This window comes from Melospiza georgiana, chromosome W (assembly GCF_028018845.1).
Source record: "Melospiza georgiana isolate bMelGeo1 chromosome W, bMelGeo1.pri, whole genome shotgun sequence".
NCBI lineage: Eukaryota > Metazoa > Chordata > Aves > Passeriformes > Passerellidae > Melospiza > Melospiza georgiana.
Genome location: NC_080464.1, coordinates 2,308,002 through 2,335,957, shown reverse-complemented (window position 1 = coordinate 2,335,957; position 27,956 = coordinate 2,308,002). Strand labels below are relative to the sequence as shown.

General features: G+C 42.1%; 1 protein-coding gene and 1 non-coding gene across 2 annotated transcripts in view; both read right to left on the bottom strand.

Annotated features, from left to right (window-relative positions):
• Positions 1-27,956, bottom strand: part of LOC131095407 (zinc finger RNA-binding protein-like) — a 77,969-nt gene that overhangs the window by 29,653 nt on the left and 20,360 nt on the right. Inside the window, exons 3-6 of the mRNA XM_058043102.1 lie at positions 10,006-10,288; positions 3,148-3,292; positions 2,151-2,369; positions 65-303 (exon numbers count right to left, since the gene is read on the bottom strand). Coding sequence (XP_057899085.1) covers positions 65-303; positions 2,151-2,369; positions 3,148-3,292; positions 10,006-10,288 — 886 coding nt within the window. The remainder of the gene's footprint in view (positions 1-64; positions 304-2,150; positions 2,370-3,147; positions 3,293-10,005; positions 10,289-27,956) is intronic.
• Positions 12,807-12,948, bottom strand: LOC131095438 (small nucleolar RNA SNORA66). Its single transcript, XR_009115874.1, has one exon. It is a non-coding gene; the product is annotated as a small nucleolar RNA SNORA66 (small nucleolar RNA).

Below are 27,956 nucleotides of genomic sequence, written 5' to 3'. Positions count from 1 at the left end.
CATTTTTTTAGCTGGAAAAAATTATGACTAAAGCATATAGCAGGATATTACATAATACAGGTACCTGTGGTCCAGCACAGCTGATCTTGCAAACATCACAGTAGTGGATCTGGGGTGGTTTGGGAGGTTGCTTTGGTTTCAGTTGCTTATTTTGGAACGGTATCTTTTTAGTAAAGGTGGTCCCTGTCCAAGCAACTGTTGCAGCAGCAGCAGCTGCTGCCGCTGCCTGTTTCTGCTGCTGCTGCTGGTAATATGATGATGCAGCTGAATATACTGCAGCTTCATAGCCAGAATAAGAGGTACCTCAAAGATTAAAATAAAATAAATGTTACATCACTGTACATCATGTATCAATTACATAATACACTAATTCCAAGCATATTGCATAATAGAGTAGGATATAAAAGATTTATTGAGATCTTGTCAGGCAGTCTGAATTTTTCTTGATGTTTCACAGTACACAAATACATAGCATGCCATTTGTATCAGGAGTCTATTTGATTTTAGACAAAACTTTGCAGACACGCTGTTCTGTTAAATATATCAAAGCATCCCTAAAGAATATGTGAAATTTCCTGGTACATCTGGTAAGACTGAGTATGATGAAACAAGAATTTTAATAAAAGATTGTCCTGGGGTGACGTTATGATGCTTGTATCCCCATTCATCTGTTCTGTGCCTTTAAGACCGGCTTTGAAGAGTCGAAGTTTTGTTTGGGTTTCTCTTATCAGGGACAGAGACAGTCAGTACTTAGGGCTGTTTTCACTTCTTGCTTTCAGCTTGCTGCTTTGCTTGCTCTCTTTTCTGCTCTCGCTTCTGCTCTGCTTTGGCCTCTGCTTATTAGCTAGCTCTAGCTAAACAGTCCAAAATCCTTCCTGGACTGTTTCTCCTCTCCTCTTCTTCGACCATCTTGAACCTGCTCCGGACTGGGACCTGGGAACATGGAGAGTTTGCATCGTTTTGGCCTGTGGCAGCTGCCCCAGTGCCAGAGGGACTGAGAACAGAGCAACCACTCCCGAAAGAGACTTTCTGATTTTGTCATCTTTCTCAGAGCGGTGTCATCGGGTATTGTTCATTTTGTGTGCTGGGGGGTGCTGGGCCAGTCAAATAAACAGGTTCTTTCCACCTCTCTCCGAGGAATTTTTTTCCCGAACAGTTGGGGGGAGGGGCTGTGTGGGTTTTGCTTTCTGGAGGGGCCCTCCTTTTCAGATTCTTTAACAAGTTTGCCCTAAACCAGGACAAAGATTTATCAAAGGTCACTTGAAATAAGCAGTCTTCCAGAGCCAGATTAACTGTTCAAGTTCCAAAGAGAAAAGGAAAGATATTATGTAGACTAAGGGAAAAAAAATAAGATAAAAGATAGAATGTAATAGCATTAGCTGTTCTATTTCAAATGAGTTGTAGCACACCCTGTCTAGACACTCCTTGATTTCTAGTATCAAACTTTAGTAAATCAAGGAAACTGGGCTTTCATACCTTTTGAGCCAGTTTTCCCATAAACTTTACAGATCTACTCATTCAACTATTTTAATCCTCTAATAAAGCTCTGTTTCGATGATGTCTTACAATCCCTTTTTAAACTGAAAACAAACCAAAACAAATAGTTAAAGTTAGCTATAATATGCCAGTTAATTACCATCTGGCCATAAAATTAACATCTTCTCACCTTTAACTACTTTTTGGATTTCTAGTGTTTGAAGGAAAGTTTTTCTTTGTAGCACCCATTCTCCTCCCGTCTTGGGTCAAGACAACCCAAACTTAAAAAATTTATATTTGACTGCTCCTTCTTGTCTCTGTAATTGCTGCTTGATGGCAGCATGCTCCAAATTTCCCAAGATTATATTTGTATTTCCATATTTTTTCTATCCCCCATCTTTTCTCTCCAAACTTCACAGTAAATCACAAAATATTTGTGCATGTAGTAATGCCAACACTCTGTATATTCTCACATGGAACAAAATAGGCACATACAAGCATCAAACCTCTTTAGAGATACATAAAAATATTTTACCATTATTATGATTTAGCTGGTTGATATTTCTCTATAGACTATGAAGCAATTGAACATAAACTGCTAAAATGCTGAGTATTTATATCCTCTCCTGTAACAAATGCAAAGATCCCAACAATATAATATGCAAAATTCTTACCAGAGTAAGTAACCGCTGTTGTACTGTATGTTGCACTTTGAGTATAGGATGGAACAACAGTAGCTGCAGCTGCTACTGGCTGCACAGTAGAAGATACTGGATATATAGAAAATGTCGTTGTTGCTGGACTTGGGGTTGCAGGTTTTATAGCTGTCACTTGTCGTGTTTGCTGGGCTTGGGTATACTGAGTTGCCCCTTGGCTATATCCTGCTTTTGGAGCTAATTAGGATAGAAAATAGAAGTGTACAAACATTGATATGCTTTAGCTGAATAAAATGCAAAGCATATGAAGCAATACTTAATGATATGCTAGGGAATAAACACATTAACAAGGTGGGTTTTGTTTTAGTTTGGTTGGGTTTTGCCTTTTTTTGATTGGGTATTGTTTGTTTTTTTTACAGTAATGGTTATGCTTCAGCTACCATATATCCCACAATGGTTTAATCACATCGAAGCTCACACTAGCAAGCCTCAGATTTATTTATTTATTTTTAACTGTGCTGCCATGTTTTTAAACAACCTTCTCCTTCAATGGTTTCACTGGAGTACACACTAAACCAAAGTACATCTAAACTTGGCTATTATTTCTAATTATAATAAAAAAAAAGTAAATAGGATTTATGTTTTGTAGCATTTGTGATATCGATAATTAAAGAACTATATACATTAACTGAAAAATTTTTTAAAAAGTCTTTCTAACCAAGTTAGCATCTGAAACCAGCACTGACTTTTTCAACCTACTTCAGCAAAAATTTTTGCCTAGAAGTATGTTTTGAGTGTATTAATAACAAGCCAAACCTCAAAGATAGTTACTTATGGCAATGTCACAATAATGTTCAAGTTCTAGGTGAATCAAGTTTTTTCTACATATTGACAGGGATTACATGTCAAAACAATAAATAAATCTGATAATATGAAATCATCAAAGACATATTTTAAGCTATTAAAATAGTATACAGACTGTATATAATGACAGGAGTTAATTCATGCCACCTACCTGTCTGGTAGTATGACTCAGCCACTGAAGGTTGAGGCTGTGCAGCAGCAGCCACAGCCGCAGCAGTTGCTGTTGGCTGTTGATAATATTGTTTGCTGTCATAAACTACAGCTGGGGCAGTAGATCGAACATAAGAATAGGAATCCTAAAAATTCAAAAAAGAAAACCCATCAAATTTCTCCTTAACTATATATCTGGAATAAGAAAAATCATTAGCAGAGTCAAAGATTTTTCTTCTATTCTACTTAAGTAGATTTAAAAAATATTTACAGATACATTATATACCAATATATGTATTAAAGAAATTAAATTTATGTTTACAGATACTTCAGGCCTGAAGACACGCCTGAATGGTCTTTTTCAGACATAATATAGGAGTTAATCTCATGCTATTAAACTACTTTTCCCCTTCCAAATTATTTTTGTTACCAAAAAGCAGCTCAGTGCACACTAGTTTTTCATGACTATATCAGACTGCATTCCTGTAAAATACGAAGGAAAAAACCCACCACAGATCTCCACAAACCGCAATATATTCACAAGTTTAAAAACATGGAACCATGGCTTGGCCCTCCCTGCGACAGGAAGAGCCACCAGAAAAAAAATATCAAGGAGGTCCTATATTTTTCCCTTTGGGCAAGTAGAAGGCAGTAGCTCAAAGAAAAGGGGTGAATGGAGGCAAGTCCTCGCTCGGGGCATCAGGTGAATCCCCTCCTTGCCCACCTCACCCTCCCAGGTGCCTCTGTACAATAGGTACGAAGATGTAGAAGGCCAGTCAAAGGATGATGAGGACAGAGGTCCATCTATGCCAGAGGTGTTGCCAGAATCAGAAAGGCCTATCCTCTGTATAACAACCACCTCCATGAGGAAAAGACAGGTTGCAGCTGTAGGCAGTTGCCTTCTAAGGTGAACAGAGGGTACAATATGCTGGATGGATCCTCCTCTTAAGGAAGTGTGCTGCCTCCCTGGGGCCAGGGTTAAAGACATGACTGGGAAAGTTCTCTAGCCTGGTACAGCCCTCAGAATACTACCCATTATTGGTCTTCCACATGGGTGGTGATGAAATCACAATATGTAATCCAAAGGCAATCAAAAGAGACTTCAGGGCCTTGGGATAGCTGGTAAGGGAATATGGAGCACAGGTTATTTTCTCCTCTATCCTCCCAGTTGTGGGCAGAGACATTGGAAGAAACAGATGAACCCAGTCTAATACATGGCTCTATGGCTGGTGTCGCTGCCACAATTTCACGTGTTTGTATAATGGAATGGCCTATATGACACAAGGCATGCTGGAATCAGATGGGATTCCCCTTTTTCAAAAGAGAAAGAGGGTCTTTGCTCAGGAGCTAGTAGCACTCATTGATATAGAGCTTTAAACCAGACATGACAGGGGAAGAGGGATAATATCAGTCTTGTCCTTGACAAGCGGTGGGAAAACACATCAAAATTAGAGGGATGGAGTGATAGCGAGGGCCTTCAGCCAGTGACTCTGAGATGTGCTAGCCACACTGAAGCACACCTGAAGACTTACAGAGATGAGCCAGGGGCTCCTGAGGTAATAGAAGTCACTAGGGAAACACCTCAGAGGAGAGGTGTTCCTATAAAAAAGGTGATATGCTGACAGCCCAGCTGAGATGCCTTTACACCAATGCACGCAGCATAGGCAACAAACAGGAGTTGGAAGTCTCCATGCTGCTACAAAGCTACAACCTTGTTGCCATTACTGAAACTTGGTGGGACAAATCCCATGACTGGAGTGTGGTTATTGATGGCTACAGACTGTTTAGAAAGGACAGAGATAAAAAGAGGGGTGGAGGGGTTGTCCCCTTTGTCAAGAAATGGATAGATTATGAAGAGCTGTCTCTGAAGAACAGCCATGAGAAGGTTGAAAGCTTATAAGTGAGAAATAGAGACAGAGCTGAAAAAGGGAACCCTGTGGTTGGTGCTTACTACAGGCCGCTCAATCAGGAGAAGCCTATTGACAAAGCCTTCTTGCTCCAGCTACAGGAGACATCGCAATCGCAGGTTCTTGTCCTGCTGGGGGGCTTCAACCACTCCAACATCTGCTGAGAAAGTAGCACAGTGAACTGTAGGCAATCCAGAAGACTCCTGAAATGCATGGAGGATAACTTCTTAAGCCAGCTAATAGACAGCACTACCAGAGGGGATGCAATACTGGACCTGATGGTCACCAGTGTAAGTGAGCTAATGAGGGTCATCAAGATTGGAGGCAGCCTGGGCTGCAGTGATCATGCACTCATAGAATTTGCAGTCCTGAGGAATATGGGTCAGGCTGAGTCAAGACCCAGAATTTTGGGAAAATAAGCTTCCAGCTGTTCAAGGAGTTAGTCAATATGATCCCCCTGAGAAACTGCCCTCAGGGCCAAGGAGCAGAACAGAGCTGGCAGATCTTTAAGAAGTCTTCCATTGAGCAAAGAGAGCTTGCAATCCCCCAGCACAAGTCAGGCAAAGAAGGCAAGAGATCAGCATGGCTGAGTCAAACTAAAGGGCAAGAGGGAAATGCACAGGCAATGGAATCAAGAGCAGGTGTCCTGGAAAGCATATAGAGACACCGGTTGTGTCAGGATGATGCGTGGAAGACCAAGGTGCAGCAGGAGCTGAACTTGAAAAAGGAGGCAAAGAATAACAGGAAGGACTTCTACAGGTATGTCAGCCAGAAAAGGAAGATCAAAGATGATGTACCACTCCTGATAAGCAAGACTGGCAAACTCTCAATAATAATGAGGAAAAGGCTGAGGTACTCTACAGCTTTTTTGACTCAGTCTTCAATGGCAACCTTTCTTCCCACACTTCTCAAGTGGATAGACTGCAAGACAGACTGGGAGAGCAAAGTCCCTCCCACTGTAAGAGAAGATCAGGTTCATGATCACCAAGCCATTCTCCATTGTATTTGAAAAGTCATGGCTGTCATATGAAGTCCCAGGAGACTGGAAAAAGGGAAACCTTGCACTCATCTTAAAAAAGGATAGAAATGAAGACCCTGAGAACTACAGCCCTGTTAGCATCACATCTGTGCCTGAGAAGATCCTGAAAAAGATCCTCTTAGAAGCTCTGCTAAGGCACATGGAGGACAGGCAGGTGATTCAGGACAATCAGCATGGCTTCACCAAGGGCAAGTCTGACCAACCTAGTGGCCATCTACGATGGAGTGACTCCATCAGTGGACAAGGGAAGGGCTACAGATATCCTTTATTTAGACTTCTGTAAAGCCTTTGACATGGTCCCCCACAACATCCTTCTCTCTCAGTTGGAGAGAGGATTCGATGGGTGGGCTGTTCAGTGGATAAGGAATTGCTTGGATGGTTGCATCCAGAGTGTATCTGTCAACAGCTCAGTGTCCCAATGGACATTGGTGACAAGTGGTGTCACTCAGGGGTTCGTATTGGGACCCAGTGCTATTCAATGTCTTCATCAATGACGTAGATGAAAGGATCGAGTGCACCCTCGGCAAGTTTGCAGATGGCACCAAGCTGAGCAGTACAGTTAACATTCCTGAAGGATGGGATGCCATCCAGAGCAACCTGGACAAGCTCAAGATGTGGCCCATGGGAAACTCATGAGGTTCAACAAGACTAAGTGCAAGGTGCTGCACCTGGGTCTGGGCAATCTCTTGTATCAATACAGGGTAAGGAATGAAGAAATTGAGAGCAGCCCTGCCAAGGACTTGGGGGTGCTGGTGAATGAAATCATAGAATCATTATGGTTAGAAAAGACCTCTAAGATCACCAGGTCCAACAGTCAACCAAGCACTACCACCATGTTCACTACTAAACCATATCCACACATTTTTTGAACATTTCCAGGAATGGTGACTCCACCACTTCCCGGGGCAGCCTGTTCCAATGCTTTAGAACCATTCCCATAAATAAATGTTTCCTAATATCCAAACTAAACCTCCCCTGGTTCAACTTGAGGCCATTTCCTTTTGTATTGTCAATTGTTACTTGTGAAATGAGACTGAGACCCACCTCACTACAACCTCTTTTCAGAGCAGTAAGATTTCCCCTCAGCCTCTTCTCCAGGCTACACAACCCTAGCTCCCTCAGCCACTCCTCAGAAGACTTATGTTCCAGACCCTTCACCATTTTCACTGCCCTTCTTTGGACACACTCCAGTGCCTCAATGTCTTTCTTGTAGTATTTTACTTTAATTTAGGGGACTATTATCTATCTGAATGCATCTAATAACTGACTAGTTTAACAACCTTGTAATTATGTGTAAATATGCTACTGGAAAGACTCCTACATTTTGGTTCATTACCATATGTAACAAAGTTCAAAGCCCTACAAGGGAATTAATAACATACAGCAACAGTATAGTAGCTTTAAACAAATAAAAATGCAAATTAGAGTCTAGATAATGTAACAAAAAAAGCTGCTAAAATACAAATAAAGCTCACATTTCTAATAGGAAACTACCTGGCCATGTAAAACTGCTCATCTTTCTGCATCTAAGCTGTCTGAAACCAATGGGCTAGGGTTACTGATGTGTATATACCCTTACATTGTGTCAATTTAGACAGACAGAAAAGACTGCAACTTCTTGCTCTTTGGAGTAAACAGTTATCTTAAATAAGTCCCAAGATAACCACTACATACTGAAATCTTCCGACTGCAAAACTGATGCAGCACTGATTTGTACTTCTAAGTTTCTTTATTTCTGAAGAGTAATACCAGTCACTGACAGGATGTTGTTTCATAAGACATTTAAGCTAGTGTAAGAATGGGAAGTTGTCTGAGGTACCATCACATCTCTCCTCACCCTACATGATCCCACATCCATCTCTTGCATTGGCACCACAACTATGCAGAACCAAGGAAATTCTGCAGAAGTCTGTCAATCCCATGGAAAGATGCTGTTCCTTTTTAAGTTGGTTAACCTTCTGTGGAATCCTTATCCTGAACTGACCCACTCAAATGCTGACAACTGCTAGATTCAATGCAAAGAAGTGTCAGTAAAGGTCAGAGCGAGATGAAAACATAACAGTTTCCTTTTGTAAAATCCTGTAGCCACACAAAGGTAGGCAGACATCTCACAAAGGGTACCCAAAATCTACTCAAAAGACAGTTCCTCTCCTAGAGTAATCTTCTATCCTCTTACATTTGGTGCTAGAGCTCCTGTGGCAACCAGGAATCTGACAAAGGAACTACTATCTCCCACTGAAAAATTTTATTGGAACAGTTTTTTCATCTAAATCAGTTCCATGACCCATTTAACTGCATGCCACTTGGACAGTGCCGTGGTTTGAGAGGAAGTAGGTTTTCTGGGATATGCTGTGGTCACACCAATGGGTGTTCAGATTTGAATATTGGCACCTGGTGTGGCCACTGGGGACAATGGATACGCTTCGGAGAACACAGGGGTTAAAAAGCAGAGCACTCCCGGGGGAAGCTCTCTTGGGTCTGGCAAGGGAAGCAGGTCGGACCTCCCCTGCCCAGCTCCTGGCTGGGTGGGGGAGGGGAAGCCATGCGCCATGAGGTAGGCCGGGCCCTGAGGATAGAAGGATGGAAAAGCATCGAGAGGCATCGGGCAGCCCCCCCTCCTCCCCCAGGAGACAGAGAGAGAGAGAGAGAGAGCCTGTGAGACCTTGAAATTTGATATGATGTGCTGGCAGCCCAGCCCGGCCGGCAGAGAAAGGGGGAGGGAGCAGCGAGAAGGTGTCCAGCCAGCCGCGGCCGCGAGTGGGAGCTTTGGGAGGGCAGAGCCCGAGCTTTTAACCCTTTTTTGGACAATGAAAACCTTTCAGAACATTAACCTTTCTTAGAAGAGAGATAGAGATTAAATAGAGGAAGAAATGGGCGAGTATGATGAAGGTTCGGGTGAGTGAAGATGCGCAAGAGTAAAGAAGAATCTTAAGTGGGAAGAGATGATGGAGTGGCTTTTGCTGCACTCTTCTTGCTATAGCCATGGACAGAACCATGTTCCTTGTGACACAGAGACTGCATCCAGGGGGAGGCGATGGCTCAGACCCAAGAGGGTTCAGTGTTGAGACCCCTCGGACCCAGGGGGTGAAATTTGGGGGGGACAGGTGTCCCAAAGGTGAGACTGTGCTCTTTTTAGAATGAGACAAAGCATCCTTAAAAAGATGACCCTAGAAGTAGCTCTGGTCCATGTTCAGTAGTGAGAGCACTGGACATGAAAAGAAGAGGTCACGATAGCAGATGTTTTCCAAGTGGTGCCACGAGTGACATGGAAACACAAGAAGTTTCAACGGTGTTTCCAGGGGAAGCCTATAGCACAAGAAAGACTCCTCTCCTCTTGATGAACTGAGAATTGATTACCTAGAGAGTAGTGATAGATCAAGAGTTGGTGATTTTAAGAGATAGATGTATTAGAAATTTGGTAGAGAGAGAAAGAAATGGTTTTGGAAAGTTTTCATTTTCCCTGTATGTTTCTTGTTACTTAGAGTTGCAGTTTAGTTAATAAAGTTTTCTTTATTTCTAAGTGGGGGCCTGCTTTGCTTATTCCTAGTCACATCTCACAGCAGACACCAGGGAGCATATATTTTCATGGAAGCACTGGCATTGCGCCAGCGTCAAACCATGACAGACAGGCTAGCCAAGACAAGTATTTCAGCAGTACTTCACAAAATAATCTGGAGATAAATGTCAATGCATTGTTTATTGTGTGAATGTCTAAATTTTATCAGTATTACTGCTGATAATCCTCTATACACACCACACAGAACAGCAGTCACTTCACATTCTATCACAGTTTTAGCTGTGAGCCATGGAAGAAAAAAATATAAATATCACCACATTCTCTTATCCAAACATGCCTCCTCCTTTTAACATATAATTTGAAAATTACACAATTATTTTTTTAAAAAAAACACACCTGGTAGTTCTGCGTAGTGACAGGAGGTGGTGGTGGTGGAGCTTCTTGTTGCCTCTGTGTATAACCATAATCTGTAGCTGTGTGCGCTGTAGGATAGCCTCCATAAGCAGCAGCTGTTGCAGCAGCTGCAACAGCTACTGGAGCAGGCCTGGCTACTGCAACTGTAGCTGCTGCTGGAGCATAGGCTGCAGTGACAGTGTGCGCAGCAACTGGTGCTTGGTGGACAGTGTAGCTGGCAACTGTACTTGGATGGGAATAAGCTACACCTGACGCTGGCTGCTGGCTACATTGGAAAAAGACAGTAAGTAATTAGATTAATCCAACATACTCATCTAATGCCTAAACATTTCAAACTCCCAGATTTGATTCATACTTGTCTGTTCTACAAACAGACCTGGAATAGCTATCATACACTGTAATTACTTTTATTACCTCTTATCCACCCCATTAAAAAGGCTGTATCATTTTGAAGTTTATGTGAATGGAAATATATTGCGCAGGCAATGACTTTCTTCTTAGCAAGGAGTGGTGGTAGCTGTGTTCCACTGCTTGAAAAGATCTCAAGCCTTTCATTCAAAATAATACACAAGTCTTACACAGTTATCTTTTCATGACCAATACGTTTTTAAATGTTTTAGTGGTTCTTCAACAAAACTGATATACCTGTCAAATTAAGAAAAATACTGCTTTTCTATGGGAGCTCATTACTGATATGCACTTGCATGATGTTTTTCAGTAAATCATATTAAAGTAATGAGATTTTAAAGACTTCTGTGAAAAATAGCTCAGAACTCTTAAATTTAAGGAAGAGAAAGTTTAAATATTTCTGATGTGGGAGGTTTCCCACAAAAGTTGAAAATTATAAAAGCTGGCCCCACTCACTCAAACAGAAGTCCACTGCCTCTCAACATGAAGCATCAAAAGAACGGGCAGTCAAATCAAGCAAGACAACTGCTACCAGAGGTCTGGAAATCTTCCAGGCACATGCTGAAACTAATTTGCTTCTCTTTAATGTGCAGGTAAAACATTACTATGTAGCTATTTAATAAAAATAAATAAATATTAATAGTGGAAATAAAAAAATTATGGATTCTAAGATTTATTATTTGAACTAAGACTAATATTGTTGTCCTATAATGATTTATAACTTTGCATCATTATTAAAATCCTATAAAATAGCTATTTTTAAACAAATAAAGTGAACTGGGCAAAATATCACTATCTGGAACAATTATATTAAATAGGGGATTGAGTGATTATTATGAATTTTTTAGTATACTTCCTGTACTGATTTTCAATATTTTAGAGTCTATATAGAGTTTCACATCTCCATAGCACTATTAAAAGATTATTCAAAAACAATTCCATGACTATCAAGGAGGTAATATCCTCTAATTTTTAGAAAAAAATAGTTAAATGAAATCTTGTTGGAAGCAAACACTCAAAGTGGAATTTCAGCATGATTATGCTCAAAACGAAAAGGAATGAGTTACAGTATTTCTTTCCTAAAGACTGCAATATTCTCTCTGACATAGCTATCAGAAACAAAGCACCTTTTAACTATAGTTGCTATTATTTTTGCAAAAGACATTTCCATAACTCCCTTTCATTTAATAACTTTTATTTAAAAAAAAACCCTGATTTTGTAATTTTAATTACAGCAGAACCCAATAGCTTCAATATATTTTTAAAAATTTCTTACAGCAGAAACACACAGAGAAAATATTATTATTGTACTTACACACCCGGACTCCACCTTTTCCCATCTTAAGCCCCTGTTTGCTTTAAAAGCCACTTGCATTTCATCCAAATTTAATTCAGTTGTGAGTTGTACTCACAATTATGTTTCATTTCATTTTCAACTTCTTAGCATAACAGTCGAAGGAAAAGACCTCACTCACTCTGGTGTAGCTCCCACCACTGCTTGATGTATATAAACAGTTTATCTATTTTGTCAGTTTAAAGTGAGAAATCAGACTCCATCAGAAAATCCAGGAAGACTATTTTATGATGGTAAAAGTGAATGACAATTTATAAAATTAGGCTGTATTATCTACATAACTAACAGTACAGAAGTGTAAAATAGTCATACGTTCTGAGGTAATTCACATTATCATGCGTACCTACTAAAAGTACATTACATTGGGAAAACAGGCAGCAGACTATCTCAGACTGCACTTGAACAAATTACCAGTCTAATACTGCCAACAAGGAAATGTCTTCCTCCTCACTCTTATTCCTCCTTCCTCCCATATACCAAACCTGGTTATGTCATCCTATTTCATCCCTAGTGCTAATTCTGCTACTTGTCAAGCTATTCATTGCACTGATTTAACTCATTAATCTAGCAGAAAACTAGATTTTTTTAAATTATTTTTTTCCTGAGTTCATTTTCTATCGTGGTGGAAATGTTAGAAGCATTGTAGCTCACAAAACAGTCTGCTGAGTGCTAGAACCCACATAAGTTATACATATGGAAGCAGAGGAAAATAAATAATGGGAGAGAGAGAAAGAACAGGGACCTGCTCAGGAAGCATTAATCTGTCACAAGTTACATGAAATCAAGCTTAAGTTACTATTACAAAATACAATACAGTGTTAACAACACACTATGAGGTAATAGTATCAGTCTATCAACTAAAATGCTTTTGTTCTCAGAAATATATATATATATATTTGATTAGAGTTGCCTGACAGTTTTCAGTGTTTAATATTGTGAAGAGATTGTGATCATTATGAGGACTATTAACAAGATTGTGCTAACAGTTTAAGTTCTTCTGTGCTATTTTTGTACCAAACTTCCTTATCATGGTGTAGAATTAGCAGCTCAAATAATTTGATTTCTAAGGCTAATATAATTCTATGACCATGTTTATTTTATCAAATCTGTTCCCCTTGCTTCTGCAACACCATGCAGAGCTAGTGTAGTGACTGAGTTTGCAAGACCACAAGAAAAATATTCTAGAATTGACTGCTACTTCATTTTTAAAAATTGTTGTGCTATGTTACAGAAATTCATATCAACATCTTTTCTAACTTAATGCTTCTTTTTCTCCCCATGGTCTTACTGAGAACCTTTTAACATAAAGATGACCAGATACTTTCAGTTAATTAATTTATAATCAAAATATTTTTGTGTCACTGTCATTTAACTTAAAAGAGTTTTTAATCCTTGTTTGGTGATTAGTGGCTCATCATATTTGCCAAGATGAACTTACCTCTCTCCAGACTATTTTTCTAGCTCCCTCTTCCACCAATCTTTCTTGCAATTTTTCATTGCCCATATCCTAGTATTATCTATTTTTTCATTACTACAGATGGCAAAAACTCTATGGATAATTTGAGGTTTCAGCTGTGCCACTCACTCTGCTCCAAACTTTTTTTCCAAAGAATCTAGCTTCCTCAGAGCAGCTTCTTGTAAAGTTACCTGTGTGTTGACAATATTTCCCTTGCATCAAATATCACAATGCACCATAAATAAGACTCAAGATCAATCCCTAGAGTACTCCACTGCAACTATTCCTCTGATAATCACTCTTCTAATTCTACTAACCACCTCTACTGGCTCCTTCTCTACAATTCTTTTACTAATTTCTAGCTAGATTATAGTTTTCCATATTGCACCACATCAAGTATTTCAACTTAATCCTAATAAATAACACTCAAAAAACTTAGGCATTTAATCAAGTTATTAGAGCAACAGTGAAATACGGTATGTCAGCTGAGCTATGGTAACAAACTTCATGTGTGCTTTTTACTACAACAAAGAAAGTAATTCAGTTTAGCTTAATCCCCTAACACAGTGGGGGAAAAGTTGAACCAAATTAGAAGCAGAGAGAGAAGCTAACCGGTTGACCTGGTACCTTAGTGAGTTTTCTTTGTAGATCAATTCTTCTCTTCCCCCAAATAAATTCTAATATCCTTAACAGCATCTTTGAGTTCAAAGAATTTGAGTGCTCTTTATATGAAAAGATATGTAGTCCAACAGGCTTTACTAACTAGACAGAACTTAAAAATGACAGAGTAATTTAGGCTGAAGCAAATATTATGAGGTCGTCTGTTCTAACTCTGTGCCCAAAGCACAGCTAATAACAAAGTTACATTCGTTTTCCCAGGGCTTTGTGTCTAGTCAGGTTCCAATCATCTCCAAGAATGGAGTATCCAAGACAGCTCTAGACAAACTGTTCCAATATCTGAGCACCTCACTGTCAAAATTTTTTCCTTAGTTTATGAAAGATTGTTTCAAAAGCAAATGACTTCTAAACCGATGTTTACTTAAAGCAAACCCAGTTTGTGAACATCCAATTCAAGGTAACTTCATATTACAATTCTTACAGTATTTTAACTTACTATCAAAATAAACATCACTCTTTGACTTAAGAAGTTACAGGCAAAGGACTCGTTAGCTTTAAATCTTACTCTGCTACATTGCATTAATAATACCTTCTGCCAAATATTTTAATTCAAAATGAATGTATTTTATTCATACCACATCTATTTCTTTAGCTGATAATAAAAGTAACAGTACTTCCCCACCAAGTATGGATATTCTCAGTTCAGTCGAAGAAAGAACAGAGATAATTTCTCCCAGGCTGAGCCTGGGAATCTTAGAGGAAAAAAATTAAAACAATTATTATCTCTCTTTCTGTAACCATTTTTTATAGTTATGGTTCTCCACAGTGTGCTATCCATAGTATGCCAGTAGTGTGAGATGTTTTCACTTTGAGACCAATCAGGTCTCAGCTTAGCGAGTGAGACTATAAAGCTCGCAACTTCTTGCTAATAAAGGGATTATTCTGTTTTGCCTTCTGATCCACCTGAAGACTGGAGTCTTTCTTTCCGTCCCTGACTCAGCAGCGTCACACCAAGCTCACTTTAATTTCAATTTTTTAGGAACAACACACATTCTGCAACACTCATCTTCCATCTTGGATTTCTATATCACAGTGTTTTTACTATCGCAATCACAGCCAGTGTACAGGCTACATGTTGCACTCAATTGTTCTTCTTCATGTTCTGCAGATGTATGTTTTAGTCAATGACAGGTTGTCTTAGGCTGAAAGATTTAGCTGGGGTGTTGTCCTAGTTCGGGGCAAATTTTGGAGAGAACCCCCAAAGGGACTCCTCTAGGAAAGCAGATTCAATTAGCCCCTCCCCCCAACCAGTCCAGGAGAAAATACCTCCTTGGAGAAAAGTGGAAAAAACCCTGTTTATTAAACAATAAAACCTAAACAATATTAAACAATAAAACCCCTTGCTGGTCCAAGAGATGACAAACTCAGAAAGTCCCCTCCCCGGATTGCACCTTGGCTCACTCAGTCTCTTATCAGTCCCTCCGATGCTGGAAATGGGGCAGCCCAGACCCTGCCCGGTGGGCCACAGCTGCGTGCTGCCAGTGCTCTTGTGGGTGTTCAGTCCAGAGCAGGTTTAAACAGGTCCAAAGAAAAGGGAAAAAAAACCCACAGTCCAGGGAACTTCTTTCCCTCAGCTAGGTAAAACTAACTAAAACAAAGGAGAGCTCTGTCCTGCTGTCTGTCCATCCGCAGACAACACAGTCCAGGAGCAGGAATGCGGAGGAGTGAGTGCAGTGTATGAAAACAAAGTGCATGCTTCTTCTCTCCCCCCTTCACTCTCTGCAAGAAGTCTTAAAGGTGCAAAACTTATTATTCAGCATAAACAGAACAGACGATTGGGGATAAAAGCATCATATAGCCAACCCAGAACATTCCACCCCTTATCCCCATATCGTCAGCTTACTACTAAAACTAATATATATTCTAACTCGACAAACACATACATTACACATCCAATATACAGCTATACACAGACAATGGCAGTAACATTCAGAAAACAGTGATATTTACACAGAGTTCTCACCCAACAATCAGATCTACCTGAGGTACACATCGTGTTCTTCCATCTCTTTGCATTATCCCCCATGTGCAACCTGGTCCCTGAGCAAAAACAACCCCACAAATGGGTTTGTCTGTACTCGAGGCAGAATTGATCCAAACTGTCTTCCCTAACAAACCTCTGACATGTACCACTGGGACTTTGTCTCCATCTACTCTATGCAAAGGCTCAGATTGGGCAGGGCCCACTCACTTAGTAGAGACTCAGGTGTTAACCAACCAGGTGGCCTTTGCTAAATGCTGCTCCCAATTTTTGAAAGATCCCCCATCTAATGCTTTCAAGGGGGTTTTTAACAGCCCATTGTATCTCTTCACTTTGCCAGCAGCTGGTGCATGGTAGGGGATATGGTACACCCATTCAATGCCATGTTCCCTAGCCCAGGTGTTGATAAGGCTGTTCTTGAAATGAGTCCCGTTGTCTGACTCAGTCCTCTCAGGGGTACCATGTGTCCACAGGACTTGCTTTTCAAGGCCCAGGATGGTGTTACAGACCGTAGCATGAGGCACAAGGTAGGTTTCCAACCATCCAGTGGTGGCTTCTACCATGGTCAGCACATAGCACTTGCCCTGGCGTGTCTGAGGCAGTGTGATGTAGTCAATCTGCCAGGCCTCCCCATACTTGTACTTGAACCACCGCCCACCGTACCACAGGGGCTTCGCTCGCTTGGCCTGCTTGATGGCAGCACACGTCTCACAGTCATGGATAACCTGAGAAATACTGTCCATGGTTAGATCTACCCCTCGGTCTCGTGCCCACTTATAGGTGGCATCTCTGCCCTGGTGGCCTGAGGCATCATGGGCCCATCTAGCTAGGAATAACTCTCCCTTATGTTCCCAATCTAGGTCTGTTTTGGACACCCCTATCTTTGCAGCTTGGTCTACCTGCTCATTGTTTTGGTGCTCCTCATTGGCCCTACTCTTGGGTACATGGGCATCTACATGGCAGACTTTCACAGGTAGCCTCCCTACCCTGGTAGCGATGTCTTTCCACTCATCAGCAGCCCAAATTGGTTTTCCTCTATTCTGCCAATTAGCCTCTTTCCACCTCTCCAGCCATCCCCACAAAGCATTGTCTGCCATCCATGAATTAGTGTAGATGTAGAGCTTTGGCCACTTCCCTCTTTCTGCAATGTCCAGGGCCAGTTGAACAGCTTTGAGTTCAGCAAGTTGGCTTGATCGACCTTCTCCTTCAGTGGCCTCTGTGACCTGTCGTGTGGGGCTCCATACGGCTGCCTTCCACTTTCGTTTCATTCCCACAATGCGGCAAGAACCATCAGTAAAAAGAGTGTATCGTGTATCTTACGGTGGCAGTTGGTTGTGAAGCCCCCAAAACAGATAGCCTTCAAGAAATCATGAGTTAAAACATAGAATGTGAGGCATTTGAGGGAGGCATAATGTTAGGAAACACATAGAGTAATTAATCAGCTAAAGCATGGAACACTATGACAGGAAAGAGATAGGGTTAGGAAGAACTGATGGGCTAAGCATGTTCAGAGCCAACAGTGTCAAACTGACCCTAAGGACTTTGCCAAGCCATAGAGACCAAGCCAAGTACACCGAGAATTGACCAAATTAGGAGAGGAGTTCAAAAGTTTAAAGAGGAAGACTCATCAGGAGACCCTAGCCCATGATGAAGGCAACCGGAACGACCACCAAGATGATCCTCAAAAGAAGTGTCCCCGCCCACGCTCCGCCTACACCACACCCCCTATGAATATGCATGCAAAGAAATGATGATGTATATGATCTGATGTAATCCTATATTCAAAACTGTATAAAAAGCTTGTTTTGTTACAGGAAACTCAGAAATCCATTTTGTGATTTCTCCGACGCATCGCAATAAAATACCTCCTGCTTATCTGACTTAGGCTGAGTCTCTTGAACAGTTATTCTCGCCTTTTGGGGCAAAATTCGGTATCATTTCTGGCGACCCAGATGGGACCAGACAGGAGATCCGGGCCCTGAGAAGTCCTCCCAGGCCGAGTCCGGGGTTGGGACTCTCTGGGCGCCCTGACGAATTTTTGTCAGAAGAGACTCCCCCCCGGACCAGTGCTTTTGGTGGACGAAGAGTACCCTGCATCTCCTGCTCCAATTAAGAGGTATTTCAATTGTTTATTGGTTTTGGAATAAAGCGCTTTGTTGGGAAACGGGGGTCAGACATGACTGCCCGAAGGGAAAGATGGGGGACGCCCCGGTAAAGAATCCCTACTGGGTTAGAGTCCCAGAAATAGAAACGCAGGTTAAAGTCCTGCTACTGGGTTAGAGTCCCGGTAATAGAAAAGCAGGTTAAAGTCCTGCTACTGGGTTAGAGTCCCAGCTACTGGGCTAGAGTCCCAGCATTTGGTTTTGTGAACGCAGAAAAAAAAAAAAAAAAAAAAAAAAAAAAAAAAAAAAAAAAAAAAAAGAAAGAAAACGCAGGTTAGAGTCCTGCTGGAAGGAGTATAGGAGTATTTGTTTATCTTGGTATCTTTGGTCTGTTTTTACTGTGTGGGAAACTGTTTTAATATTGTGTTTAAAGTTATAATACTGTGGATTAAGGGTTAAGAACTAAGATTGCTCTCTGAGAGGTCTGTCAGCCGGTGATCTTTTTGTGTCTGTTCTATGTGTCTGTTGCGAAATCTTACAGGAAACATCTTTATACTGTCTACGGTTGCGATTGCATGAATCTGGCAAACCGGTATCTCACGGTCTGTAGGCAACCTCTCGTGACCAAACCTGGTAAAACAGTCTGTTCTGATATAGACCATAAGGTAGGAACTATTTCATAAAGGTGTGTGGGTGTGGGTGAGAGTGAATGAAACGCAGCATCGCTGCGAAGCAAGAGGGAGTCCCACTCTGCATTGGCTCACAGTGCTTGCGAGAAAGGGACTGATCGGGTTAAACAGACACAGGGAATAGCCATGGGAGGTCAACAGAGTAAGGACGTAAATATGAAAACCCCCTTAGGATGTATCTTAAAGCACTGGAAGGACTTGGGAGGGATTCCAGGGGGAAACATAAGTAAAAAGACACTCCTTAAATATTGCACACAGTAGTGGCCGTTGTATAAGTTAGATGACAATGAGAAATGGCCACCGGAGGGAACAACTAATTATAACACTATTCTACAACTGATGCTCTTCCTCCGTCGACTTAATAAATGGGACGAAGTGATGTATGCTGACATGTTCTTTACCCTAAGAAACAAACCGGAGTGGCAAAGAGAGTGTGGGGTAAACGTAGCACCTCAGGACCCCCTGGTACTAGCCCTGGAAAAGGATAAGAAAGGTTCAAAGCCTAAAGAACGTTGCTGTGATGCATGTAGCATTGGGCAACAATGTCTTAAATTAACAAGAAGAGATAGTAGAAAAGAGAGCGAAATAAGCCTGTGGGAGTACCATCCATTTGCCCCAGGACGGGAAGGGCCTCTTCCCAAGCCAAAAGAGGAACAAGAGGATCCTAGCCCATTAAGAGAACTGGACCGATGGTGGAAATCCAGGTTTGGGCACAGCCCTCAGAGACTAGACAACAGTTGGGGGGAAGATAGCCCATTAAAATCGGGGATTGACAGGAGGGAAAGCAGCCCGCAGGGACCGGATAGTCCACAGGGGTCGAGAAGCTACAGGGATGCTGACAGCCCACCCAGACTAGAAGCTGAAAAGGAAGAAGGCAGTCCACATGGAGCAGAGAGCCGAGGGGAGACACGCAGCCTGCCCGAACTAAGCCCATGTGGGGACGGTACCACACCTAGGAATGGGAGTTTAAGAAAATCAAGTTCCTGTAGAATAGAAACCAACACACCGAGGACTGAAGACAAAAGTAGCACACCGAGGACTGGAGATAAAAGTAACTCACTGGGAGGCGGCATCTCTAAGTTGGAATATAGTGAGAAGAATGACAGCGAGACATGCGAAAGGGAGGCAGAGAGCAGCTCACAGAAGCTGAATATAGTAATTCAGATAGAGGATAAGCGAGATGGAAGAGGAATAGAGGATGAGGAGGACAGTAGCCCAGAACAAAATAGGCGCCGGCAGATGCGGGAAGAAAGGCGACAGATGCAGAACGAAAGGCGGTTGGATTGTGTAAACCATGCTAGGGGAGTAGTAGGAAAAGAGTTAACTGAAATAGAAGGGGAAGATGAAGAACAGGGAAAGGGAAAGAGAAAAGAGAAGAGAAAGAATAGGGAAGACATTGAGACACAGGAAGAAGATCCCGGAGAGGAGACCAGCCACTCGTATTATACCAGATCTGCAGCACGGAGGGAAGCACAGCAAAGAGAGGAAGGGAACCATACAATAGCTCCTCTCCGACAACTTATGCCAATGGTAGGGGAAAGGACTAGGATAAAGGTGCCATTCTCCACGAGTGACCTGAACAATTGGAGAGATGAGGCAAGGAACTTCAGGAGAAATCCAGAGGGAGTAGCGAAGAGGTTTGAATTAATGGCAAGGAATTTAGATATTGATTGGGAAGATATAGAGGTAATGCTGTCAGAATTGACAGATACAGAAAGGGAACTCGTATTGGAGACAGGAAAACGACATGCTCAAGTATTATCAGGGAGACTAGAAGATAATTTCCCCAGCAGTAAACCAGAATGGGACCCGGGCAACGAAGAACATTATCGGCAACTGGTGCAGTATAGAAAACTAATAGCGATGGGCTTGCGTAATGCAATCCCTAAGGCTATCAATTGGTCAATGTTATATGACATCAGACAGGGAAAGGATGAGACCCCATCAGAGTTTTTGGATAGACTTAGGGCAGCCATGAGACAATACACACCCCTGGACCCAGCAACGGAAGAAGGGAAACAACACCTGTTAGGATTAATGATGGGACAGAGTAACCCAGACATCAGGAAGAAATTACAAAAGCTTGAACATCCAGAAAATAAAAACCTGGAGGCGTTGCTGAATGAGGCATGGAAAGTATATAATAATAGAGAAGTGGAGGAGAAGAAAAAAGAAGACAGGAAGATAGCTCGAGTAGTGGCTGTAGCAGTGGCAGCTCAGAAGACAGGTTACTCGGAACCTGGAACTAGGGGAAGAGGTAGAGGCAACCCAGTAGGAGGGAGAGGGAGACTCCAACCCCACCCAGCTAGAGTAGGGCCAGATCAATGTGCATACTGCCTACAGACGGGACACTGGAAGCGAGAATGCCCCCAACTAAAGGAAAGGCTGGTGGCCACTACTACTACCACACAGCAGGAAAGTGAATGAGGGGGACCGGTGGGCCGTACCCTAGCAGACCCACTGGTTAAAATGGAGCTAGGGGAAGGTAAAAAGGAATTGGACTTTTTGATTGATACGGGAGCAACTTTTTCGGTTTTAAATCAAGAACTGGTACCTAAAAGTGATGAATTTGAACAGGTTGTGGGAGCAACAGGCCAACCAGAAAAGGCTTACTTTTTGAAACCCATTAAATACAAAATTGGGAAACAAATGGGAATTCATCAGTTTTTATATTTACCAAATTCACCGAAACCCTTATTGGGAAGAGACCTATTGGAAAACTTGGGGGCCATAATAAAGTTCAACAAAGACAAATTGGAATTTCAAGTAAATGAGGAACGACTGATCACGGCCCTAAGCCTAACAATCAGTTGTGTGGAACCTAAACCTGAGAATCACAATTTCGAGCGAATCCTGAGCGAGGCATACCCATTAGTGTGAGCTACTGATGTACCTGGAAAATCAAAACAAGCAGCACCGATTGTTGTTGAACTTAAAAACGGGGCAAGACCGGTGGTAAGAAAACAATACCCTTTGAGGATAGAAGACAGGAAGGGGATTGAGCCCACAATCAAAAGGTTTCTGGAACTGGGGTTATTGGTAGAATGTGAATCGGATTTTAATACACCAATCCTGCCAGTAAAGAAACCTAATGGAGCTTATAGACTAGTTCAGGATTTGAGAGCAGTTAACGAAATAACTAAGACATTACATCCGTTGGTTGCTAATCCATACACACTTTTAACTAGACTGAAAGATAATTTGGCCTGGTTCACCGTATTAGATCTAAAGGACGCATTCTTCTGCCTTCCCTTGGCTCCCGAGAGTCAAAAGATTTTTGCTTTTGAGTGGGAATCTGTAGATAAAGGAAGAAAGACCCAACTTACCTGGACGGTATTGCCTCAAGGATGGGTCAACTCCCCCACGATTTTTGGGAATCAGTTAGCCAAAGAATTAGAACAGTGGGAAAGGCCGCTGGGAGATGGCACCCTTCTGCAGTACGTAGACGACCTCCTAATAGCAACAGCAACAGAGAAAGAATGCATTGAATGGACTATTTCCTTGTTAAATTTTCTAGGTTTAAGTGGATATCGAGTCTCTCAACAGAAGGCACAGCTGGTGCAAAAAGAAGTGGTGTACCTGGGATACGAAGTCTCCAGAGGACAGCAATCCCTGGGAGCAGCTAGAAAAGAGGCCATCTGTCAGATGCCTAAACCAGAGACAGTGAGAGATCTGCATGCCTTTCTGAGGATGACAGGTTAGTGTCGGCTATGGATCTACCAGTATGAGATACTTGCTAAACCACTGTATGATTTATTGAAGGAAGCTAAGGACGTTCTAGTTTGGACCCCAGAGGCAGAAGGGGCCTTCAAGAAGTTGAAACTGGAGCTAATGAGAGCACCGGCCTTAGGTCTCCCAGATGTATCAAAACCATTCTGGCTGTTCTCCCATGAACGACAAGGGATGGCCCTAGGAGTCCTAGCGCAGCAGTTGGGACCACACAAGAGAGCTGTGGCCTACTTCTCCAAGCGATTGGATGAAGTAAGTAAAGGATGGCCAGGCTGTCTGAGGGCAGTGGCCGCAGTGATAATCAACATAGAGGAGGCCAGGAAGCTCACGTTGGGCCAAAAGGTGACTGTGTTAGTATCTCACACTGTGTCGGCTGTGCTGGAACAGAAAGGCAACCATTGGTTGTCGCCTTCCAGATTCCTAAAATACCAGGCCATCCTGGCTGAATCAGATGACGTAACCATTCAGGTAACTAACATTGTGAACCCAGCTTCATTTCTAGAAGGGAGAGCCCCAGCAGAACCCATCGAACACGACTGCCTGGAAACAATTGAAGCCGTCTACTCCAGTCGCCCAGATCTCAAAGAAGAGCCGCTCGAAGATGCGGACAACTGGTTCTCGGATGGCAGCAGCTTCGTGAAGCGAAGAGTAAGAATGGCTGGCTATGCAGTCACTACTACAGAAAGGGTAATTGAGTCGAACCCCTTGCCTGCAGGGACTTCAGCCCAAAAGGCAGAGCTAATAGCTCCAACTCGAGCCCTGGAATTGGCAGAAAACATGCAAATCAATATATAGACAGACTCTAAATATGCCTTTTCCGTTGTACATGCTCATGGGGCCATCTGGAAAGAAAGAGGACTGTTGACTACACAAGGAAAAACAATCAAACATGCAGAAGAGGTTCTGCGACTGCTAGAGGCGGTCCAACTCCCAGCACAAGTGGCCATAATGCATTGTAAGAGACATCTGAAAGGTAACACTATTCCAGAAATAGGAAACAGGAAGGCAGATACAGAAGCTAAATTGGCTGCCGCAAGAACTAAGGAAGTGGAAATAGTGGCCCTAATACCAGGAGAGCTGGATACCGATACCCAGCCAGATTACCAGGAATCAGATCATAGATGGATTCAAAGAAATAAGGGCAAAATGTTAGAAAATGGTTGGGGTCAATTGGAAACAGGACAGTTAGTAATACCAGGAAACGTGATGTGGCAGTTTGTAAAAGCAGAACATGAGAAGGCCCATTGGGGTCTAGACCCGTTTTACCAATATTTGCAGACCAGGATAGCAGGACCGAAATTATTTACCACTGTAAAACACGTTATGTCCCGGTGCGAGCGGTGTCTGAAAAACAACCCGAATACAAGAACCAAGGTACACCAAGGAGCCATAAACCGAGGTAAATTCCCAGGTGAAGTATGGCAGATTGATTTTTCTGAACTCCCAAGAAAAGGGGGGTTTCAGTATTTGTTAGTGTTAACTGATACATTTTCTGGGTGGCCTGAAGCATTCCCTTGTAGGACAAATAAAGAAAGAGAGGTAACTAAAGTACCGTTGAATAAGATCATCCCACGGTTCGGGGTACCGAAGAGCATTTCTTCGGATAGGGGTACACATTTTTGTGCAAAAGTAGTGAGAGCAATAAGTAAAGCATTACAAATCAAATGGCAATTACACACGCCTTACCGTCCACAGGCCAGTGGGCAAGTAGAAAAGATGAATCACCTTATCAAACAGCAAATTGCCAAAATATGCCAGGAGACTAATTTGCAGTGGTATCAAGCTTTACCTATTGCTCTGCTAAGGCTGAGAGTCAAACCAAGATACAAAGAAAAGTTAAGCCCATTTGAAATTTTGTATGGTAGACCTTATGCTATGCAAGTTGTAAATGGAGAAGCCATAGACCAAATCGGAAATCAATACATTTATGATTATGTAATTACGGTAGGGAAACAGTTTGATAAAAATGCTACTGTAATGATAGAGCACCAACCTAAACAACCTGACTGTAAATTGCATCCGTTTAATCCCGGTGATTGGGTGTATGTTAAGAATCTTTTAGGAAAACCCCTACAAGAAAAGTGAGAGGGACCTTTCCAAGTGCTGCTGACCACCTTCACCGCGGTGCGGATCAAGGAGCGACCTACGTGGATCCATTATTCACAGGTCAAGAAAGCTCCAGAGAACAAACAAGAAGAAGAGAACAAACAAGAAGAGCAGACGTCATGATCCTGACTCCACCTCAAACCTTTGCAACTCTGATCATTGGACTCTCAATAAGTATAGCTCTTCCCCAAGACTCTTCCCCAATAGACCCATGGTCTCATGCACACCAGTGTATCCACCCGGAGTTGGGATTGAGAGGACCCCATTTTGAGGTTTATGCCTTACGTAACAATCAGCCATACGCGAGTGAGATATGGCATCAGTCCCCCATAGTAGCACACAAGAGAGACCAAATCCAAATTGGGTGTCGAGAGCTTGATCCAGTAGAAGAAAAGAAAACAAGGCGGCTAGTACTAACAATTGAACCCTTGGAGCCAGCCTCTGAACATAACCTTATTACCTTTAGTCCAGTGAGAATGAGTAAGCCCACTACCTAGATTCAGCAAAAGGGCCCAATTTCATGTCAGTAGAGTGACTTCAGGGAAGATCCACCCAGATCACAACCCCGAACCTCAGTGATTTATAGAGAAGATTCGCTTGGGGAGCTACATCCTCAAAACATAACCTATAACCCTTACCCCCTTCTCTATCCTGCAAGAAAGATCGTAGCATCTAGTGGTCCTGAGGAAGGAAAAGCACAGTGTGAGATGGCATTTAGATTGGATCAGTCGATGACGTTCACATGTGAAAGGGAGTTGAAAACGCTCGAACAGGGTTTCAACTTCCCTAGGCGTGTCGCCATGTATAAGGTAGAATTACCGAGAGACGTGATTTCATTGTATCCAGATTTAGACTTGCCCCAAGAAACCACTCGACCGGTGGAATGTAAAGCAGTACATAACCTAACCTTTATAAGGCCTCAGGTGATAAGAAAATCTAATGAACTAAAATTATTGTTAGACCCCACTTATTCCCTGAAAAAGGTGCAGATGAACATTCACACCGATATTACGTACTTGCAAAAAGATTGCCGACCATTTGTACAGGAAAGCCTTAAGGGATGGAATGCATGGCTAGCGACAAGGTTTCATCACAGAAGAGCAAAAAGAGATTTAAGTGGATAGATTGGCACCAGATTTAGTATAGTGAACACGATAGATCAAGAGGTATTAGTAAACAAATTGAGTACCGTCACGCCGAACTTAGGAAAGCTTAAGATGCCCCTCAGTTCATCCATGCTTACATTAGCTGAAACACAATCGCTAGTGGTAAAATTACTAACCATGGTAGCAAACCATACTACAGAAGATTTTGTAAAGCTCGCTGACTACACAGGAGAACTTAGCAGAGACATTGCACTCGCTATCCAATGTTTTCAGACGCAACAATGGGTACAATCAGTAGCGGCAAGAATAATGAGAGAAGGAACATCAAGTATATTACCTCAAGAAATAAGGGAAACAATATTAAAAGACAATCATACTACACGATTTGAGAGGGACCACCAGGCTTAGTGGCAATTAGTGAACTTCACTTATGAGCCTCAACAAGAACACATTGAAGCTTATGTCCTCACCATTAATGCGGCAGAGGAAAGAGCTATCTTTCCCATCCTCACTCTAGGGACAATGCACCAAGATGTCATTGTCAGGCCAATAGACCATAACGTCTAGGCCAGTTATGATTACACCAAAAATAGGTGGCAGTCGATTAGCACAGAAGCATGTATTCCTAGAAGACAATTAGGCTATGTTTGCGAAAATGCTGTAGTAGAAGCCGAAGATTTATGCTTAGATGCTGAAAATAGTGTATGTACCTTAGAAATGCTTCCGCATGATAGAACACAATCACAAGTTTACTATATAGGAAATGGGTGTGCTTGCGTGAGGACAGCTTGTGACAACGTCACTATAGATAATTGCCAAGAAAAGACTAACAACACTAACTTCTGTGTATGTAACTTTACCAAGATCATAGGTTGTGATTTTCATTACACTGTCCCAATAACTACCCAACAGCTAATTAACGCAGATTTCAACCTATACCAAGAGATACCGAAATTACAAATAGGAATGGACGTCAAGATTCTTAAAGCAATGCTCGCACATCCCAAAGTAAAGGAATTGGTGCAAAAGGTAAACCAAACGACTAAACGAATGGTATGGCAAGTAGAACATAATTCAGAGAAGATAAAGAACGTCCTGACCGAAGTAGAACAAGTGGGCCAGCATCATTGGTGAGATATCTTTACAAGATACTCCCCAACAGCTACACAGGTCTTCCACTACCTGGTGCACCCAATGCTAATAGTAATAGCAGTTCTGTTACTATTAACTCTCACAAATATTTGTATGTAGTGGAAACTAAGAGTCATAATGAAAAGGACCCAAATGGTTTAGGCTATGGTACGAGCGTATCAGCGCCCTACAGGATCAGAACTTGATGAAAGAATTCGTAAGTTATAAGAAAAAGGGGAGAATGAAGCCCCCAAAACAGATAGCCTTCAAGAAATCATGAGTTAAAACATAGAATGTGAGGCATTTGAGGGAGGCATAATGTTAGGAAACACATAGAGTAATTAATCAGCTAAAGCATGGAACACTATGACAGGAAAGAGATAGGGTTAGGAAGAACTGATGGGCTAAGCATGTTCAGAGCCAACAGTGTCAAACTGACCCTAAGGACTTTGCCAAGCCATAGAGACCAAGCCAAGTACACCGAGAATTGACCAAATTAGGAGAGGAGTTCAAAAGTTTAAAGAGGAAGACTCATCAGGAGACCCTAGCCCATGATGAAGGCAACCGGAACGACCACCAAGATGATCCTCAAAAGAAGTGTCCCGGCCACGCTCCGCCTACACCACACCCCCTATGAATATGCATGCAAAGAAATGATGATGTATATGATCTGATGTAATCCTATATTCAAAACTGTATAAAAAGCTTGTTTTGTTACGGGAAACTCAGAAATCCATTTTGTGATTTCTCCGACGCGTCGCAATAAAATACCTCCTGCTTATCTGACTTAGGCTGAGTCTCTTAAGCAGTTATTCTCGCCTTTTGGGGCAAAATTCGGTATCAGTTGTATGGTGGAGTTTCTTCAGCACGTGTCACTTCTTGTTCCTCTTCATCAGCGAGACCAATGTTTTCACCTTCTGGCCAGTTTGTAATTATTTCCAGAATCCCAGGGTGATTCAGTTTTCCAATACAGGTGATCCATTTGCTCCATGTAGCACTGGTGGCATGGTGGGTGGTGGGAACCTTTGCTTTGAACATCCACCCCAATACTGGTAGTCGGGGTGCCAGGAGGAGTTGTGCTTCAGTGCCTATTACCTCTGCGGCAGCTTGGACTCCTTCATAGGCTGCTAAAATTTCCTTATCTGTTGGAGAATAGTTGGCTTCAGACCCTATGTAGCTTCGACTCCAAAATC